Below are 15,304 nucleotides of genomic sequence, written 5' to 3'. Positions count from 1 at the left end.
TTTATTTTTTTATTTTATATGAAAAATTATTACAAATGGTTAATATTTAATTAATTTTATTATGTATATATATATATATATATTTAAAAAAAGTTTATTCTATTTTTTTATCACCCCAACAAAATATAAAATTTAATTTTAATTTAAAATTAATAAAAAAACCTCTAATTATTATTTTATATAAAACTCTATAGGGTCTTCTCGTCTTTTAAATTTATTTTAGCTTTTTAACTAAAAAATTAAGTTTTATTAATAAAAATAAGACAGTATATATCTATTATTTTATAATAAATATTTAATGTAAATAATATTTTATTAAATTATTTAAAATAAAAAAAAAAAAAAAAAAATCTATGTAAAAAATTTTATATATAAATAAATTTTTATGATTTATAAAAATTTTTTTTAAAATTTATTTTACATATAAATTTTAGTGTAAATTTTTAAATATTTTAAGAATATTTAATTTTATTAAATTAGTAATTAATATTAAAAATTTAAGAAATTAAGATTTAGTAATATTAAAATTAATAACAAATTTTGTGCCAGCAGTTGCGGTTATACAAAAGTTAAATTAAATTTTATTAGTAATAATTAATATAAAATAATTTAATTTAAATATTAAATTAATAAGTGAAATTTTAATTTAATTAAAAATTATAATAAAAATTGTATGATTTAATAAATTTTAATATAAACTAGGATTAGATACCCTATTATTAAAAATTTAAATTTAAAATACTAAAATAGTAAATAATTATTTATTTAAACTTAAATAATTTGGCGGTATTTTAGTTCATTTAGAGGAATCTGTTTATTAATTGATAATCCACGAATAATTTTACTTAGTTTATAATTTTGTATATCGTTGTTAAAAAAATATTTTTAAATAAATTTAATATTTTAAAATTTAAAAAGAAAATTAAATCAGATCAAGATGCAGATAATAATTAAGAATATAATGGATTACAATAAATTTATTTATATGAATATTAAATTGAAAAATTTAATTGAAAGTGGATTTAAATGTAATTTTATTTAATTTAATAAAATGATTTTAAATTAAAATATGTACATATTGCCCGTCGCTTTCATTAATAAGTTGAAATAAGTCGTAACAAAGTAGAGGTACTGGAAAGTGTTTCTAGAAAGAACAAATTAGAGCTTGATATAAGCATTTCATTTACATTGAAAAGATATTAATATTTTATTTAATTTGAGTAAAGAAAAAATTAGTATAATTTAAATTAATTAATAAAAATAATTTTTAATAAAATATTTATATGGGGGTTTAAGTATTTTTTAAAGAAAAAAATTTTTTAATTTATAGTGAATTAGTATTGTGAAAGAATTTTGAAATAATTGAAAATAAAATTTTTATTTAAGTAAATTTTATTTATTGTATCTTGTGTATCAGAGTTTATTAAAAAAATATTTTAGTTATAATTTTTCTCGAATTTAAAAGAGTTAATTAATTAAAAAATTTACTGTAGCAAAAGTATTTTTTATATTTAATTAGAAATGATATGTTAATCGTTTTTAAATATATCTAGTTTTTTTAGAAAAAAATTTAATTTTAAATTAGTTTAATAAAAATATTAATTAAAAAATATTTTTAAAATAAAATTTAATATGTTAAGGGATAAGCTTTAATTTAAATTATTATAATATTATTTATTTGTTAATGAAAATTTTAAAATTTATATTGTTTAAAAATTATAATTTTTTATAAATAATTTCATTAAAAATAAAATTTAATAATAAATTTAATTTTTTATAAAAAAATAAAATTTAATAAAAAATTTTTAGTTATAATGATAAAATTAGTATAAATATTATTTAAATAAAAATTAATAATATAAATTTATTTGTATAATTAATTATAAGGAATTCGGCAAAAATTTATATTCACTTGTTTATCAAAAACATGTCTTTTTGTTTAATAATTTAAGGTCTAATCTGCCCACTGATAAATTATTAAAGGGCTGCAGTATTTTGACTGTACAAAGGTAGCATAATCATTAGTCTCTTAATTGGTGACTTGTATGAAAGATTGGATGAGATATATACTGTCTTATTTTTATTAATAAAACTTAATTTTTTAGTTAAAAAGCTAAAATAAATTTAAAAGACGAGAAGACCCTATAGAGTTTTATATAAAATAATAATTAGAGGTTTTTTTATTAATTTTAAATTAAAATTAAATTTTATATTTTGTTGGGGTGATAAAAAAATAGAATAAACTTTTTTTAAATTTGTAATATATATATATATATAATTTATAACATATATAAATGAATAATTGATCCATAATTTATGATTAAAAGATTAAATTACCTTAGGGATAACAGCGTAATTTTTTTTTTTAGTTCATATAAAAAAAAAAGTTTGCGACCTCGATGTTGGATTAAGATAAAATTTAGATGCAAAAGTTTAAAATTTTGATCTGTTCGATCATTAAAATCTTACATGATCTGAGTTCAAACCGGTGTAAGCCAGGTTGGTTTCTATCTTTAAATTAATAAAATATTTTAGTACGAAAGGATCAAATATTTAAAATAATTTTATAATGTTGAATATTAATAAATTAAAATATAGATTTAAATTTATTAACTATTTTGGCAGAAAAGTGTAATGGTTTTAGAAATCATAAATATATAATTTAATTATATAGATAGTATATGTTTTTAAATGATTATATTTTAATTTTAATTGGTTTATTAATGTTGATTTTAGGGGTTTTAATTGGAGTTGCTTTTTTAACTTTGTTAGAGCGAAAAGTTTTAGGTTATATTCAAATTCGTAAAGGTCCTAATAAATTAGGATTTACAGGGATTTTACAACCTTTTAGAGATGCTATTAAGTTATTTACTAAAGAACAAACATATCCATTATTTTCTAATTATTTAGTTTATTATTTTTCTCCTATTTTTAGTTTTTTTTTATCTTTATTAATTTGAATAGTTATTCCTTATTATTTTAATATGATTAGATTTAATTTAGGATTTTTATTTTTTTTTTGTTGTACTAGATTAGGGGTTTATACATTAATAATTTCTGGTTGATCATCTAATTCAAATTATTCATTATTAGGGGGATTACGAGCTGTAGCTCAAACAATTTCTTATGAAGTTAGTTTAGCTTTAATTATATTATCTGTTATTATTATAATTATAGATTTTAATTTAGTAAAATTTAATTATTATCAATCTATAATTTGATTTATATTTATAATAATACCTTTATCATTATGTTGACTATCTTCAAGATTGGCAGAAACTAATCGGACTCCTTTTGATTTTGCAGAGGGTGAAAGAGAATTAGTTTCAGGGTTTAATATTGAATATAGAAGAGGGGGATTTGCTTTAATTTTTTTAGCTGAGTATTCAAGTATTTTATTTATAAGTATATTATTTATTTTAATATATATAGGAGGTTATGATTTAAGTTTATTTTTTTATTTAAAATTAGTTTTTATCTCATTTTTTTTTATTTGGGTTCGGGGGACGTTACCTCGTTATCGTTATGATAAATTAATATATTTAGCTTGAAAAAGATATTTACCATTGTCTTTAAATTTTTTAATGTTATTTATTGGTATTAAAATTTTTTTTATTTAATTAAACTTTTTTAGTATAAATTAATAGAATATAATAATTCTTTCTTAAGTTTTCAAAACAAATGCTTTAACAAGCTCATTAATTAGTTAAAAATTAAATTATCTCAATATTTACTTAATAATGGGTTTAAAATAAAGTATGAAAAATAAACTACAGTAAGAATTTGTCCTGTAATAATATATGGGTCTTCTACAGGGCGTGCTCCAATTCAAGTTAAAAGAATAATAGTTATTACTATAAATCAAAATAAGATTTGGTTTAAAGGATAAAATTGAATTCCTTGAATTTTTTTATTAAAAGTAAAAGGTAAAATAATTAAAATAAGAATAGATATTACTAAAGCAATTACTCCTCCTAATTTATTAGGAATAGATCGTAGAATAGCATAAGCAAATAAAAAATATCATTCTGGTTGAATATGAACAGGGGTTACTAAAGGATTTGCTGGGATAAAATTATCAGGGTCCCCTAATAAATTAGGGTTAATTATAATTAATATAATTAAAATAAATAATATAATTAAAAATCCAACTAAATCCTTAAAGGAAAAAAAAGGATGAAATGGAATTTTATCTAAATTACTATTAATTCCTAGGGGATTATTTGACCCTGTTTGATGAAGAAATAGTAAGTGAATTATAGTTATTATAACTAAAATAAAAGGTAAAAGAAAATGAAAAGTATAAAAACGAGTTAAAGTAGCATTATCGACTGCAAATCCCCCTCAAATTCAATTTACTAATATATTACCTAAATAAGGAATAGCTGATAATAAATTTGTAATTACTGTGGCTCCTCAGAAAGATATTTGCCCTCAAGGTAATACATATCCTATGAAAGCAGTTCCTATTAATAAAAATAATAAAATAACTCCTACTATTCAAGTATATTTTAAATTAAAAGATTCATAGTAAATTCCTCGTCCAATATGTAAGTATACACAAATAAAAAAAAATGATGCTCCATTAGCATGAAGGGTTCGAATTATTCACCCATAATTTACATTTCGGCAAATATAATTTACTCTATAAAAAGCTATTTCAATATTAGCTGTATAATATATTGTTAAAAATAATCCAGTTATAATTTGAATTATTAAACATAGTCCTAATAAAGATCCAAAATTTCATCAAGTAGAAATATTAGAAGGTGATGGGAGGTCAATTAATGATCCATTAATAATTTTAAAAATGGGATGAGTTTTTCGTATAGGTTTATAATTATTTATCATTAGTTAATATTAAGTTCTTTGACGAAGAGGGCCATAAAAAATATTTGTAATTTTTACAACTGCTACTAAAGTAATGAATAAGTAAATAATTATTATTATTATTATTAAAAATGTTTGGTTATTATATAATTTTGAAAGGTTAATTTTATTTTCATTATTGAAAAGTATTCTATAATTAAATAAATTTTCTATTTCTCTATTAAAAAAATAGTTTATTAGATTTAAATTATTAAAAATATATAAACTAAAAATAAGAATAATAATTGAAGAAGTAAAAATAATTTTTAAAAAAAAAAAATTATTTTTAAATATTTCATTTGATGCAATTCTAGAAACATAAATAAATAAAACTAATAATCCCCCTAAAAATGTTAAAAATAAAATATAAGAAAATCAATAAGTATTAATTAATATACCTGACAATAAACAAATAAAAATAGTTTGAATTAAAATTATTAATCCTATTGATAAAGGATGGTTTATGTAAAATATTAAAATTGAATTTATTATTATTATTAATGCTAAAAAAATTTTTATTTCAAAGAATAGTTTAATTAAAATAATAATTTTGGAGATTATTGATAAAGAATATTCTTTTTCTTTGAAGTTTTTAAAGAAAATTCTTATTTTTGATTTACAAGACCAATGTTTTTTTTAAACTATAAAAACTAATGAATATTTTTTATATTGTATTAATTATTATTTTTATATTTATTATTGGGAATTTAATTTTTGTTTCTAAGCATAAGCATTTATTAATTATTTTATTAAGTTTAGAATTTATAGTATTAAGAATTTTTTTATTTATATTATTTATTTTAAGATATATAAATATAAATATATATATATTAATAGTTTTTTTAGTTTTTGCAGTATGTGAGGGGGCTTTAGGCCTATCAATTTTGGTTTCAATAATTCGTACTCATGGTAATGATTATTTTCAAAGTTTTAATTTATTATAAATGATAAAATTTTTATTTATGATAATTTTTATAATTCCTTTATGTTTTATTAAAAATATATTTTGATTGGTTCAAATATTTTTATTTATTTTAATATTTTTTTTTATAAATTTGTCTATAACATTAAATAATTTTAGTAATTTAAGTTATATATTTGGTTGTGATATAATTTCTTTTGGTTTAATTTTATTGAGAATTTGGATTTGTGGGTTAATATTAATGGCAAGAGAAAATTTATTTAAAATTAAGTTTTATATTAATTTTTTTCTTTTCAATATTATTTTTTTATTAATTATACTTTATATGACTTTTTCTGTTATAAATTTATTTATATTTTATTTATTTTTTGAAGGGAGATTAATTCCAACCTTATTATTAATTATGGGTTGAGGATATCAACCTGAACGAATTCAAGCCGGTTTATATTTATTATTTTATACATTATTTGCATCCTTACCGTTATTATTAGGGATTTTTTATATTTTTAATGAAATAAATTATATTATAATATATTTTTTTAAGTTTATAAATTTAAATTTATACTTATTATATTTTAGAATAATTATAGCTTTTTTAGTAAAAATACCTATATATTTTGTTCATTTATGATTACCTAAAGCTCATGTAGAAGCTCCTGTATCAGGGTCAATAATTTTAGCTGGGATTATATTAAAATTAGGAGGTTATGGATTATTACGAGTAATAGTATTTTTACAGCAAGTAGGGTTAAAATTTAATTTTATTTGGGTAATTATTAGTTTATTAGGGGGATTTTATGTTAGATTAAATTGTTTTTGTCAAGTAGATATTAAATCTTTAATTGCTTATTCATCAGTTGCTCATATAAGTTTAGTTATTGGGGGTATTATAACTATAAATTATTGAGGATTTATAGGATCTTACGTATTAATAATTGGTCATGGTTTATGTTCTTCAGGAATGTTTTGTTTAGCTAATATTAATTATGAACGTTTACATAGACGAAGTTTATTTATTAATAAGGGTTTAATAAATTTTATACCTTCAATAAGTTTATGATGATTTTTATTAATGTCTAGAAATATAGCTGCTCCACCTTCTTTAAATTTAATGGGGGAAATTATATTAATTAATAGATTAATGAGATGATGTTGATTTTCAATAATTTTTTTAATGTTAATTTCTTTTTTTAGTGCTGGTTATAGATTATATTTATATTCTTACTCTCAACATGGAAAATATTATTGTGGGGTTTATAGTTTTTATACTGGTGTATCTCGTGAATATTTAATATTATTATTACATTGATTACCTTTAAATATTTTAGTTTTAAAGATTGATTATAGAACAATTTGATTTTACTTAAATAATTTAATATAAAATATTGATTTGTGGTATCAAATATATGAAATTTTCAATTTAGGTCATTTATAAAAATAATTTTATTTGTTTTTTAAGATTTTTTTTTCTTTTTTTTTTTAGTATAACAAATTTTTTGTTTTTAATTTATTTTATTTATGAAGATTTAATTGTTTTTTTAGAATTGGAAATTTTTTCTTTTAATTCTAATATAATTGTTATGTCAATTTTATTAGATTGAATGTCTTTATTATTTATAATATTTGTTTCTTTAATTTCTTCTGTTGTTATTTTTTATAGAAAAAGATATATATCATCTGAAAAAAATTTAAATCGATTTATTATTTTAGTTTTATTATTTGTATTTTCTATGATTTTATTAATTATTAGTCCTAATATAATTAGAATTTTTTTAGGTTGAGATGGTTTGGGATTAGTATCTTATTGTTTAGTTATTTATTATCAAAATATTAAATCTTATAATGCTGGAATATTAACTGCTTTATCAAATCGAATTGGTGATGTTTGTATTTTATTATCTATTGCTTGAATAATAAATTATGGTAGTTGAAATTATATTTTTTATTTAAATTTTATAAGTAATGATTATTCTATGAAAATAGTTGGAACTATAATTATTATAGCAGCTATAACAAAAAGAGCTCAGATTCCATTTAGTTCTTGATTACCAGCTGCTATAGCAGCTCCTACTCCCGTATCTGCCCTAGTTCATTCTTCTACTTTAGTTACTGCTGGGGTTTATTTATTGATTCGATTTAATAGTTTATTATTGGATTTATTTATATTAAAAATTTTATTATTATTATCAGGTTTAACTATATTTATAGCTGGAATTACTGCTAATTATGAATTTGATTTAAAAAAAATTATTGCTTTATCAACATTAAGTCAGTTAGGGTTAATAATAAGAATTTTAAGTATGGGGTTACCTGATTTGGCTTTTTTTCATCTATTAACTCATGCTATATTTAAAGCTTTATTATTTATATGTGCTGGAGTTATTATTCATATGATAAATAATATTCAAGATATTCGTTATATAGGGGGAATTAGATATTATTTACCTTATACTTCTTTATGTTTAAATATTTCAAATATAGCATTATGTGGTATTCCTTTTTTAGCAGGATTTTATTCTAAGGATATGATTTTAGAATTGGTATCTTTAAGATATTTAAATATATTTATTTTTTTTTTATATTATATTTCTACAGGTCTTACTATATATTATAGTTTTCGATTACTTATATATTTAATAATTAATGATTTTAATTTATTAAGTATTTATAATTTATTTGATGAAGATTATATTATATTAAAAAGAATGTTTACTTTATTATTTATAAGAGTTTTAAGAGGGAGTTTTTTAAGATGAATAATTTTTCCTTACCCTTATATAATTTATTTACCCTTTAATATAAAAATAATAGTAATTTATGTAAGAATTTTAGGAATATTAATAGGTTATATTGTAAGTAATATAAAGATTTACTCTTTAAATAAGTTTTTATCTACTTATACTTTAAGAAATTTTTTAAGTTTAATATGATTTATACCTAATTTATCTACTTATGGGGTAAATTATATTTTTTTAAATTTTGGTCAAAATTTATTAAAAATTATTGATATAGGTTGAAGAGAAATATATAGAGGTCAAGGAATATTTTTTATTTTAAAAAAATATTCTATTTTTTATTATTTTTTTCAAATAAATAATTTTAAAATTTATTTATTTAGATTTGTTTTATGAATAATTATTATATTATTTATATTATTTATTTATTTAAATAGCTTATAAAATAGAGCATAATATTGAAGATATTAAGGAGATTATTAATCTTTAAATAAAAAAAATTATTTATAAAAAAAATTATAAATTTTTATTTTTACAATGAAAATGTAATGTTTTATATTAAACTATATAAATAGAAATAATAATGGAATTTCACCACTAAAAATTAAGTTAGCAGCTTAATTTTAAATATTTTATTTCTTATTATTTAATTGGAAATATTATTTCAATAATATCATTAACAGTGATATACCTCTATTTTGGTTTCAATTAATAAATAAGGAGTTAATTAAACTCTTTCTTTTAAGTCGAAATTAAATGCAAAATTGCTTCTTATTTAAGATAAATTATTATTTTAATATTCTTTGAATGCAAATCAAATGTTTTTTATTTTAAACTATTATCCTAATTTAATTTGTTCATTTTAATATATTTTGATTTCATTCATGATAAAGTCCTAAAATTAATACAATTATGAAAAAATAACTAATTTTAGATCAAATAATTAAATTTACAGATAAGAAAGTTGAAATTATAGGAAAAATTAAAGCAATTTCAACATCAAAAATTAAAAAAATAATTGTAATTAAAAAAAAATGTAATGAAAATGGTACTCGAGCTGAAGATTTGGGGTCAAATCCACATTCAAATGGTGAGGATTTTTCACGATCAGAAAAAGATTTTTTAGATAAAATTATGGATAAAAATATAATAATATTAGATAAAATAATAAAAATAACTGAAATAATAAATATAATAATAATTATTTATATTAATTAATAATTAAACTTTTTGATTGGAAGTCAAATATACTAAATATATTATATAAATAGTTAATTTCCTCATCAATAAATAGAAATATAAAGGAATAGTCATACTACATCAACAAAATGTCAGTATCAGGCAGCAGCTTCAAATCCAAAATGATGATTTTTAGAAAAGTGGTTATTTATATGACGAATTAAACAAATTAGAAGAAAAATTGTTCCAATTAAAACATGAAGACCGTGAAATCCTGTTGCTATAAAAAAAGTTGATCCATAAATTCTATCTGCAATAGTAAAAGGTGCTTCAATATATTCATATGCTTGAAGTATAGTAAAGTAAATACCTAATATAACAGTAATAAAAAGTCCTTGAGTTGTTTGGGTAAAATTATTTTCTATTAATGCATGATGAGCTCATGTTACAGTAATACCTGATGTAATTAAAATAATTGTATTTAATAATGGAATTTGAAATGGGTTAAATGGAATAATACTTACAGGAGGTCATATTATACCAATTTCAATATTAGGTGATAAACTTCTATGAAAAAAAGCTCAAAAAAAAGAGATAAAAAAAAATACTTCAGAGATAATAAATAAAATTATTCCTCAACGTAAACCTTTGGAAACTAAAATTGTATGTTTTCCTTGTATAGTTCCTTCTCGACAAATATCTCGTCATCATTGATATATTGTTAATAAAATAATAATATAACCTAAAATTAATATATTTATATTGAAATTATGGAATCATTTAACTATTCCTGTGACTAAAGTTAAAACTCCAATAGCTCCTGTTAAAGGTCAAGGTCTGTAATCAACTAAATGATATGGATGGTTGTGGTGTGTTGTCATTAAATTTTAATTAACTTCTCTAGCATAAAGATTACTTAAAATTGAAATTACATATGATTGAATTACTGCAACTGCAGATTCTAAAATTATTAATAAAATTTGAATAATAACTAATAAAAATACAAAATAAGAGTTTATAGAAGGACCTGTTCCTCTTAATAAAGTTATTAAAAGATGTCCAGCAATTATATTTGCTGTTAATCGAACAGCTAGTGTACCTGGTCGAATAATGTTACTAATAGTTTCAATTAAAACTATAAAAGGCATTAAAATACCTGGAGTTCCTTGAGGAATTATATGAGCAAATATATGTTGAGAATTATTAATTCATCCATATAATATAAATCTTAATCATAAAGGTAATGAAATTGATAAAGATAAAGTTAAATGACTAGTTCTTGTAAAAATATAGGGAAATAAACCTAAAAAATTATTAAATAAAATAAAAGAGAATATTGAAACAAAAATAAAAGTTGAGCCATTTAATCCATTTGTTCCTAGTAAGGTTTTAAATTCTTTATGAAGAGTGTTTAAAATTAAGTTTCATAATATAAAAAATCGATTAGGAATTAATCAATAGGAATAAGGTAAAAATATTAATCCTACTAATGTTCTAATTCAATTTAAAGATAAATTGAATAAATTAGTTGTTGGGTCAAAGATTGAAAATAGATTATTTATCATTTTCAATTAAAATTTTTTGATAAAAAATTTTTATTAGTTTTTTTATTATTTAATTTTAAATTAAAAATATAATAATTTATAATATTAAATAAAATAAAAATACAAATAAAAAAAAAGAATGAAAATATTCAATTAATAGGTATTATTTGGGGAATAAAAGAATATTACTTAAATGTAATAATTTAAATTTGACATATTTATGTTATAAATTAACTAATTCTTTTTATTTCATTAGAAGTAATTGCTAATTTACTATAAAATGGTTTAAGAGACCAGTACTTGCTTTCAGTCATCTAATGATGAATAATTGTTAATTCAATTAATAAAATTTTTAATTGAAATTCTTTCAATTACAATTGGTATAAAACTATGATTAGCTCCACAAATTTCAGAACATTGGCCATAGAAAATTCCTGGACGATTAATGAAAAAATTAGTTTGGTTTAATCGACCTGGATTAGCATCTACTTTTACCCCCAATGAGGGAATAGTTCAAGAGTGAATAACATCTGTTGCTGTTACTAGAATTCGAATTTGGTTATTTATAGGAAGAACAATTCGATTATCAACATCTAATAAACGAAAATTATTATTTTTTATTTCATTAATGGGAATTATATAAGAATCAAATTGAATATTTTGAAAATCTGAATATTCATAACTTCAATATCATTGATGACCAATTGATTTTAAGGTAATTAAAGGATTATTAAGTTCATCTAATAAATAAAGTAATCGTAAAGAAGGTAAAGCAATAAAGATTAAAGTGATAGCTGGTAAAATTGTTCAAATTAATTCAATTATTTGTCCTTCTAATAAAAATCGATTAATATAAGAATTAAAAAATAAACTAATTATTAGATATCCTACTAAAATAGTAATTATAATTAGAATAACTAATGTATGATCATGGAAAAAAATAATTTGTTCTATTAAAGGAGAGGCTCTATTTTGAAGATTAAAGTTAGATCAAGTTGCCATTTCTAAAAAAAGGATATTCCTTTATAAATGGGGTTTAAATCCATTACATATAATCTGCCATATTAGAAGTTTCTTAAAATAGGTAATTCATTATATGAATGTTCTGCTGGTGGAAGATTTTGATATCATTCAATAGAGGAATTTATATTTAAAGGGAATAAAATAATTCGTTTATTAATTAATGATTCTCAAATAATTATTAACATTAATATTGTTGCAACTAAAGAAATATAAGAACCTAAAGAAGAAATAATATTTCATGAAGTATAAGTATCAGGATAATCTGAATATCGTCGGGGTATACCAGCTAATCCTAGAAAATGTTGGGGAAAAAATGTTAAATTTACCCCAATAAATATTGTAAAAAATTGAATTTTAAGTAAATAAGGGTTTAAAGCTAATCCAGTGAATAATGGATATCAGTGTACAAAACCTCCTATAATTGCAAATACAGCTCCTATAGAAAGAACATAATGGAAATGGGCAACTACGTAATAAGTATCGTGAAGTGTTACATCAATAGAAGAATTAGCTAAAATTACTCCTGTTAAGCCTCCTACTGTAAATAAAAATACAAACCCTAATCTTCAAAGTATAGAAGGTCTATAATTAATTTGTGTTCCATGTAGGGTTGCTAATCAACTAAAAATTTTAATACCTGTTGGTACGGCAATAATTATAGTTGCTGATGTAAAATAAGCTCGAGTATCAATATCTATACCTACTGTAAATATATGATGAGCTCAAACTACAAATCCCAGTAATCCAATTGCTATTATAGCATAAATTATTCCTAAACATCCAAAAGTTTCTTTTTTACCTCTTTCTTGTGAAATAATATGAGAGATTATTCCAAATCCTGGTAAAATTAAAATATAAACTTCAGGATGTCCAAAAAATCAAAATAAATGTTGATATAAAATAGGATCTCCTCCACCAGCAGGATCGAAAAATGATGTGTTTAAATTTCGATCTGTTAATAATATAGTAATAGCTCCAGCTAATACAGGTAAAGATAAAAGAAGTAAAAGAGCTGTAATTCCTACTGATCATACAAATAAGGGTATTTGGTCTAAAGATATATTATTTGGTCGTATATTAATAATAGTTGTAATAAAATTTACAGCTCCTAAAATAGATGAAATTCCTGCTAAATGTAAAGAAAAAATTGCTAAATCTACTGATCTTCCTCTATGAGCAATATTGGATGAAAGTGGGGGGTATACTGTTCATCCTGTACCAGCTCCATTTTCTACGATTCTTCTTGAAATTAAAAGTATAATAGAGGGGGGTAAAAGTCAAAATCTTATATTATTTATACGGGGGAAAGCTATATCTGGAGCTCCTAATATTAAAGGAACTAATCAATTTCCAAATCCTCCAATTATAATAGGTATAACTATAAAAAAAATTATAATAAAAGCATGGGCTGTTACAATAGTATTATAAATTTGATCATCACCAATTAAAGATCCAGGATTTCCTAATTCAGCTCGAATTAATAATCTTAAAGATGTTCCTACTATACCTGCTCAAATTCCAAATATAAAATATAATGTTCCAATATCCTTATGATTTGTTGAATAAAGTCATTTTCGCACAATAAAATGGCTGAGATTAAGCGATAAATTGTAAATTTATTTACGAGAATATTTCTCTTTTATTAAGCTTTATAGTTAAAAAATAATATAAAATTGCAAATTTTAAGTTGATAAAGAAAAATTCTAAGGCTTAAAGAAATTTTTCTTTATAAATAATTTTGAAGATTATTAGTTTATATTTAACTTAAAACCTTTATATGTAAAAAAAGGTTCTAATAATTATTCCTGAAATTGAAATTATACTTAAAAAATTAATAAAAAAAAAATAATTATTTTTAATTTTAATTTTAAATCATTTTAGTTTTAAATAATTAAATATTAATGATGAATAAATAATTCGAATATAATATAAAAGTATAACTAATCTTATTATAATAAAAATAAAGGTTATAATAAAAAATTTATTTTTTAATATTAAGTTAATTACTATTCATTTAGGAAAAAATCCAATAAAGGGGGGTAGTCCTCCTAGAGATAAAAAATTAATTATTAGTGATAATTTAATTATATTATTTAAATTAATAATAAATAATTGATTAATAAAGTAAACATTAAGTAAAAAAAATAAAAAACATATAATTCTATTTAAAAATCTATAAAATAAAAAATAAAATATTCATAAATTTTCACTAATTATAATAGAAGATAGTATTCACCCTAAATTATTAATTGAGGAAAAAGCTAATAATTTTCGTAAAGAGGTTTGATTTAATCCTCCAATAGCTCCAATAATTACATTTAAAATTAAAATTAAAATTAAAAATTTATCAAAAAAATAATATGACAGTAAAATTATGGGGGAAATTTTTTGTCATGTTATTAAAATGAAACAATTTATTCAAGATAAACCTTCTATAATATTGGGGAATCAGAAATGAAATGGTGCAGATCCTATTTTTATTAATAGTGTTGAATTTATTAAAATAGAGATAATATTGTTTATTTCTAAGTTTATAAATATTATTTTAATTAAAATAATAAATAAAAAATTAATAGAAGCAATAGATTGAATTAAAAAATATTTTAATGAAGCTTCTGAAGAAAATAAATTTTTTGAGTTTGAAATTAGGGGGATAAAACTCAATAAATTAATTTCTAATCCAATTCAACACCCAAATCATGAATTTGAAGAAATTGAAATTAAAGTACTAAAAAATAAAATAAATATAAAAAATATTTTATTAGAATTTATAAAAAAAAAAATTTAAAATAGGTTATTAATTAAACCTATAATGAATTATAAATTCATATTATATATTTTAGTGTAAGATGCACAATAATTTTTGATATTATTAGATATAGTTTAATTCTATAAAATATAATAAAGGTAGAATTCTACATGATTTATCCTATCAGAATAATCCTTTTTATCAGGCACTTTATTTTTAAAAAAAAGGGATTTCCTTTATATTTGGGGTATGAACCCAAAAGCTTAATTTAGCTTATTTTTAA

General features: G+C 19.7%; 13 protein-coding genes and 24 non-coding genes across 37 annotated transcripts, besides 1 other annotated feature; 13 read left to right on the top strand and 24 right to left on the bottom strand. All coding sequences in view use genetic code 5, as the record gives it.

Moving 5' to 3' along the window:
• Nucleotides 1–369: a D loop.
• Nucleotides 370–1,154, top strand: DDI41_mgr01. Its single transcript has one exon. It is a non-coding gene; the product is annotated as a 12S ribosomal RNA (ribosomal RNA).
• On the top strand, nt 1,155–1,221 carry DDI41_mgt22. Its single transcript has one exon. It is a non-coding gene; the product is annotated as a tRNA-Val (tRNA).
• DDI41_mgr02 lies at nt 1,222–2,612 on the top strand. Its single transcript has one exon. It is a non-coding gene; the product is annotated as a 16S ribosomal RNA (ribosomal RNA).
• DDI41_mgt21 lies at nt 2,613–2,680 on the top strand. Its single transcript has one exon. It is a non-coding gene; the product is annotated as a tRNA-Leu (tRNA).
• Nucleotide 2,681: 1 nt separating this feature from the next.
• ND1 (NADH dehydrogenase subunit 1) lies at nt 2,682–3,620 on the top strand. The gene has a single exon. It carries the CDS (start codon nt 2,682–2,684, stop codon nt 3,618–3,620), a length of 939 nt encoding a protein of 312 aa, YP_009473452.1.
• Nucleotides 3,621–3,637: 17 nt separating this feature from the next.
• Nucleotides 3,638–3,704, bottom strand: DDI41_mgt20. Its single transcript has one exon. It is a non-coding gene; the product is annotated as a tRNA-Ser (tRNA).
• On the bottom strand, nt 3,703–4,851 carry CYTB (cytochrome b). The gene has a single exon. It carries the CDS (start codon nt 4,849–4,851, stop codon nt 3,703–3,705), a length of 1,149 nt encoding a protein of 382 aa, YP_009473451.1.
• A 9-nt stretch (nt 4,852–4,860) lies between these two features.
• Nucleotides 4,861–5,388, bottom strand: ND6 (NADH dehydrogenase subunit 6). The gene has a single exon. It carries the CDS (start codon nt 5,386–5,388, stop codon nt 4,861–4,863), a length of 528 nt encoding a protein of 175 aa, YP_009473450.1.
• A 2-nt stretch (nt 5,389–5,390) lies between these two features.
• DDI41_mgt19 lies at nt 5,391–5,456 on the bottom strand. The gene has a single exon. It is a non-coding gene; the product is annotated as a tRNA-Pro (tRNA).
• On the bottom strand, nt 5,457–5,520 carry DDI41_mgt18. The gene has a single exon. It is a non-coding gene; the product is annotated as a tRNA-Thr (tRNA).
• A 2-nt stretch (nt 5,521–5,522) lies between these two features.
• ND4L (NADH dehydrogenase subunit 4L) lies at nt 5,523–5,813 on the top strand. Its single transcript has one exon. The coding sequence runs from the start codon at nt 5,523–5,525 to the stop codon at nt 5,811–5,813; it is 291 nt and encodes a 96-aa protein (YP_009473449.1).
• Nucleotides 5,814–7,152, top strand: ND4 (NADH dehydrogenase subunit 4). The gene has a single exon. A coding segment is annotated over exon 1 (1,339 nt).
• DDI41_mgt17 lies at nt 7,153–7,218 on the top strand. The gene has a single exon. It is a non-coding gene; the product is annotated as a tRNA-His (tRNA).
• On the top strand, nt 7,219–8,953 carry ND5 (NADH dehydrogenase subunit 5). Its single transcript has one exon. A coding segment is annotated over exon 1 (1,735 nt).
• Nucleotides 8,954–9,019, top strand: DDI41_mgt16. The gene has a single exon. It is a non-coding gene; the product is annotated as a tRNA-Phe (tRNA).
• A 9-nt stretch (nt 9,020–9,028) lies between these two features.
• Nucleotides 9,029–9,099, bottom strand: DDI41_mgt15. Its single transcript has one exon. It is a non-coding gene; the product is annotated as a tRNA-Glu (tRNA).
• An 8-nt stretch (nt 9,100–9,107) lies between these two features.
• On the bottom strand, nt 9,108–9,167 carry DDI41_mgt14. The gene has a single exon. It is a non-coding gene; the product is annotated as a tRNA-Ser (tRNA).
• Nucleotides 9,168–9,172: 5 nt separating this feature from the next.
• On the bottom strand, nt 9,173–9,238 carry DDI41_mgt13. Its single transcript has one exon. It is a non-coding gene; the product is annotated as a tRNA-Asn (tRNA).
• DDI41_mgt12 lies at nt 9,239–9,303 on the bottom strand. The gene has a single exon. It is a non-coding gene; the product is annotated as a tRNA-Arg (tRNA).
• On the bottom strand, nt 9,303–9,371 carry DDI41_mgt11. The gene has a single exon. It is a non-coding gene; the product is annotated as a tRNA-Ala (tRNA).
• Nucleotides 9,372–9,374: 3 nt separating this feature from the next.
• ND3 (NADH dehydrogenase subunit 3) lies at nt 9,375–9,728 on the bottom strand. The gene has a single exon. It carries the CDS (start codon nt 9,726–9,728, stop codon nt 9,375–9,377), a length of 354 nt encoding a protein of 117 aa, YP_009473446.1.
• DDI41_mgt10 lies at nt 9,729–9,795 on the bottom strand. Its single transcript has one exon. It is a non-coding gene; the product is annotated as a tRNA-Gly (tRNA).
• Nucleotides 9,796–9,797: 2 nt separating this feature from the next.
• COX3 (cytochrome c oxidase subunit III) lies at nt 9,798–10,586 on the bottom strand. The gene has a single exon. The coding sequence runs from the start codon at nt 10,584–10,586 to the stop codon at nt 9,798–9,800; it is 789 nt and encodes a 262-aa protein (YP_009473445.1).
• Nucleotides 10,587–10,592: 6 nt separating this feature from the next.
• Nucleotides 10,593–11,270, bottom strand: ATP6 (ATP synthase F0 subunit 6). Its single transcript has one exon. It carries the CDS (start codon nt 11,268–11,270, stop codon nt 10,593–10,595), a length of 678 nt encoding a protein of 225 aa, YP_009473444.1.
• On the bottom strand, nt 11,264–11,425 carry ATP8 (ATP synthase F0 subunit 8). The gene has a single exon. It carries the CDS (start codon nt 11,423–11,425, stop codon nt 11,264–11,266), a length of 162 nt encoding a protein of 53 aa, YP_009473443.1.
• DDI41_mgt09 lies at nt 11,418–11,493 on the bottom strand. Its single transcript has one exon. It is a non-coding gene; the product is annotated as a tRNA-Asp (tRNA).
• Nucleotides 11,494–11,498: 5 nt separating this feature from the next.
• DDI41_mgt08 lies at nt 11,499–11,569 on the bottom strand. The gene has a single exon. It is a non-coding gene; the product is annotated as a tRNA-Lys (tRNA).
• On the bottom strand, nt 11,570–12,251 carry COX2 (cytochrome c oxidase subunit II). Its single transcript has one exon. A coding segment is annotated over exon 1 (682 nt).
• Nucleotides 12,252–12,318, bottom strand: DDI41_mgt07. The gene has a single exon. It is a non-coding gene; the product is annotated as a tRNA-Leu (tRNA).
• Nucleotides 12,319–13,852, bottom strand: COX1 (cytochrome c oxidase subunit I). The gene has a single exon. A coding segment is annotated over exon 1 (1,534 nt).
• Nucleotides 13,853–13,917, top strand: DDI41_mgt06. Its single transcript has one exon. It is a non-coding gene; the product is annotated as a tRNA-Tyr (tRNA).
• On the top strand, nt 13,918–13,984 carry DDI41_mgt05. The gene has a single exon. It is a non-coding gene; the product is annotated as a tRNA-Cys (tRNA).
• Nucleotides 13,977–14,046, bottom strand: DDI41_mgt04. The gene has a single exon. It is a non-coding gene; the product is annotated as a tRNA-Trp (tRNA).
• On the bottom strand, nt 14,046–15,056 carry ND2 (NADH dehydrogenase subunit 2). Its single transcript has one exon. It carries the CDS (start codon nt 15,054–15,056, stop codon nt 14,046–14,048), a length of 1,011 nt encoding a protein of 336 aa, YP_009473440.1.
• A 49-nt stretch (nt 15,057–15,105) lies between these two features.
• On the top strand, nt 15,106–15,174 carry DDI41_mgt03. Its single transcript has one exon. It is a non-coding gene; the product is annotated as a tRNA-Gln (tRNA).
• On the bottom strand, nt 15,172–15,236 carry DDI41_mgt02. Its single transcript has one exon. It is a non-coding gene; the product is annotated as a tRNA-Ile (tRNA).
• Nucleotides 15,237–15,304, bottom strand: DDI41_mgt01. The gene has a single exon. It is a non-coding gene; the product is annotated as a tRNA-Met (tRNA).

This window comes from Choristoneura fumiferana, mitochondrion, assembly GCF_025370935.1.
Source record: "Choristoneura fumiferana mitochondrion, complete genome".
Classification (NCBI taxonomy): Eukaryota; Metazoa; Arthropoda; class Insecta; order Lepidoptera; family Tortricidae; genus Choristoneura; species Choristoneura fumiferana.
This window is presented reverse-complemented; position numbering and strand designations above follow the sequence as displayed.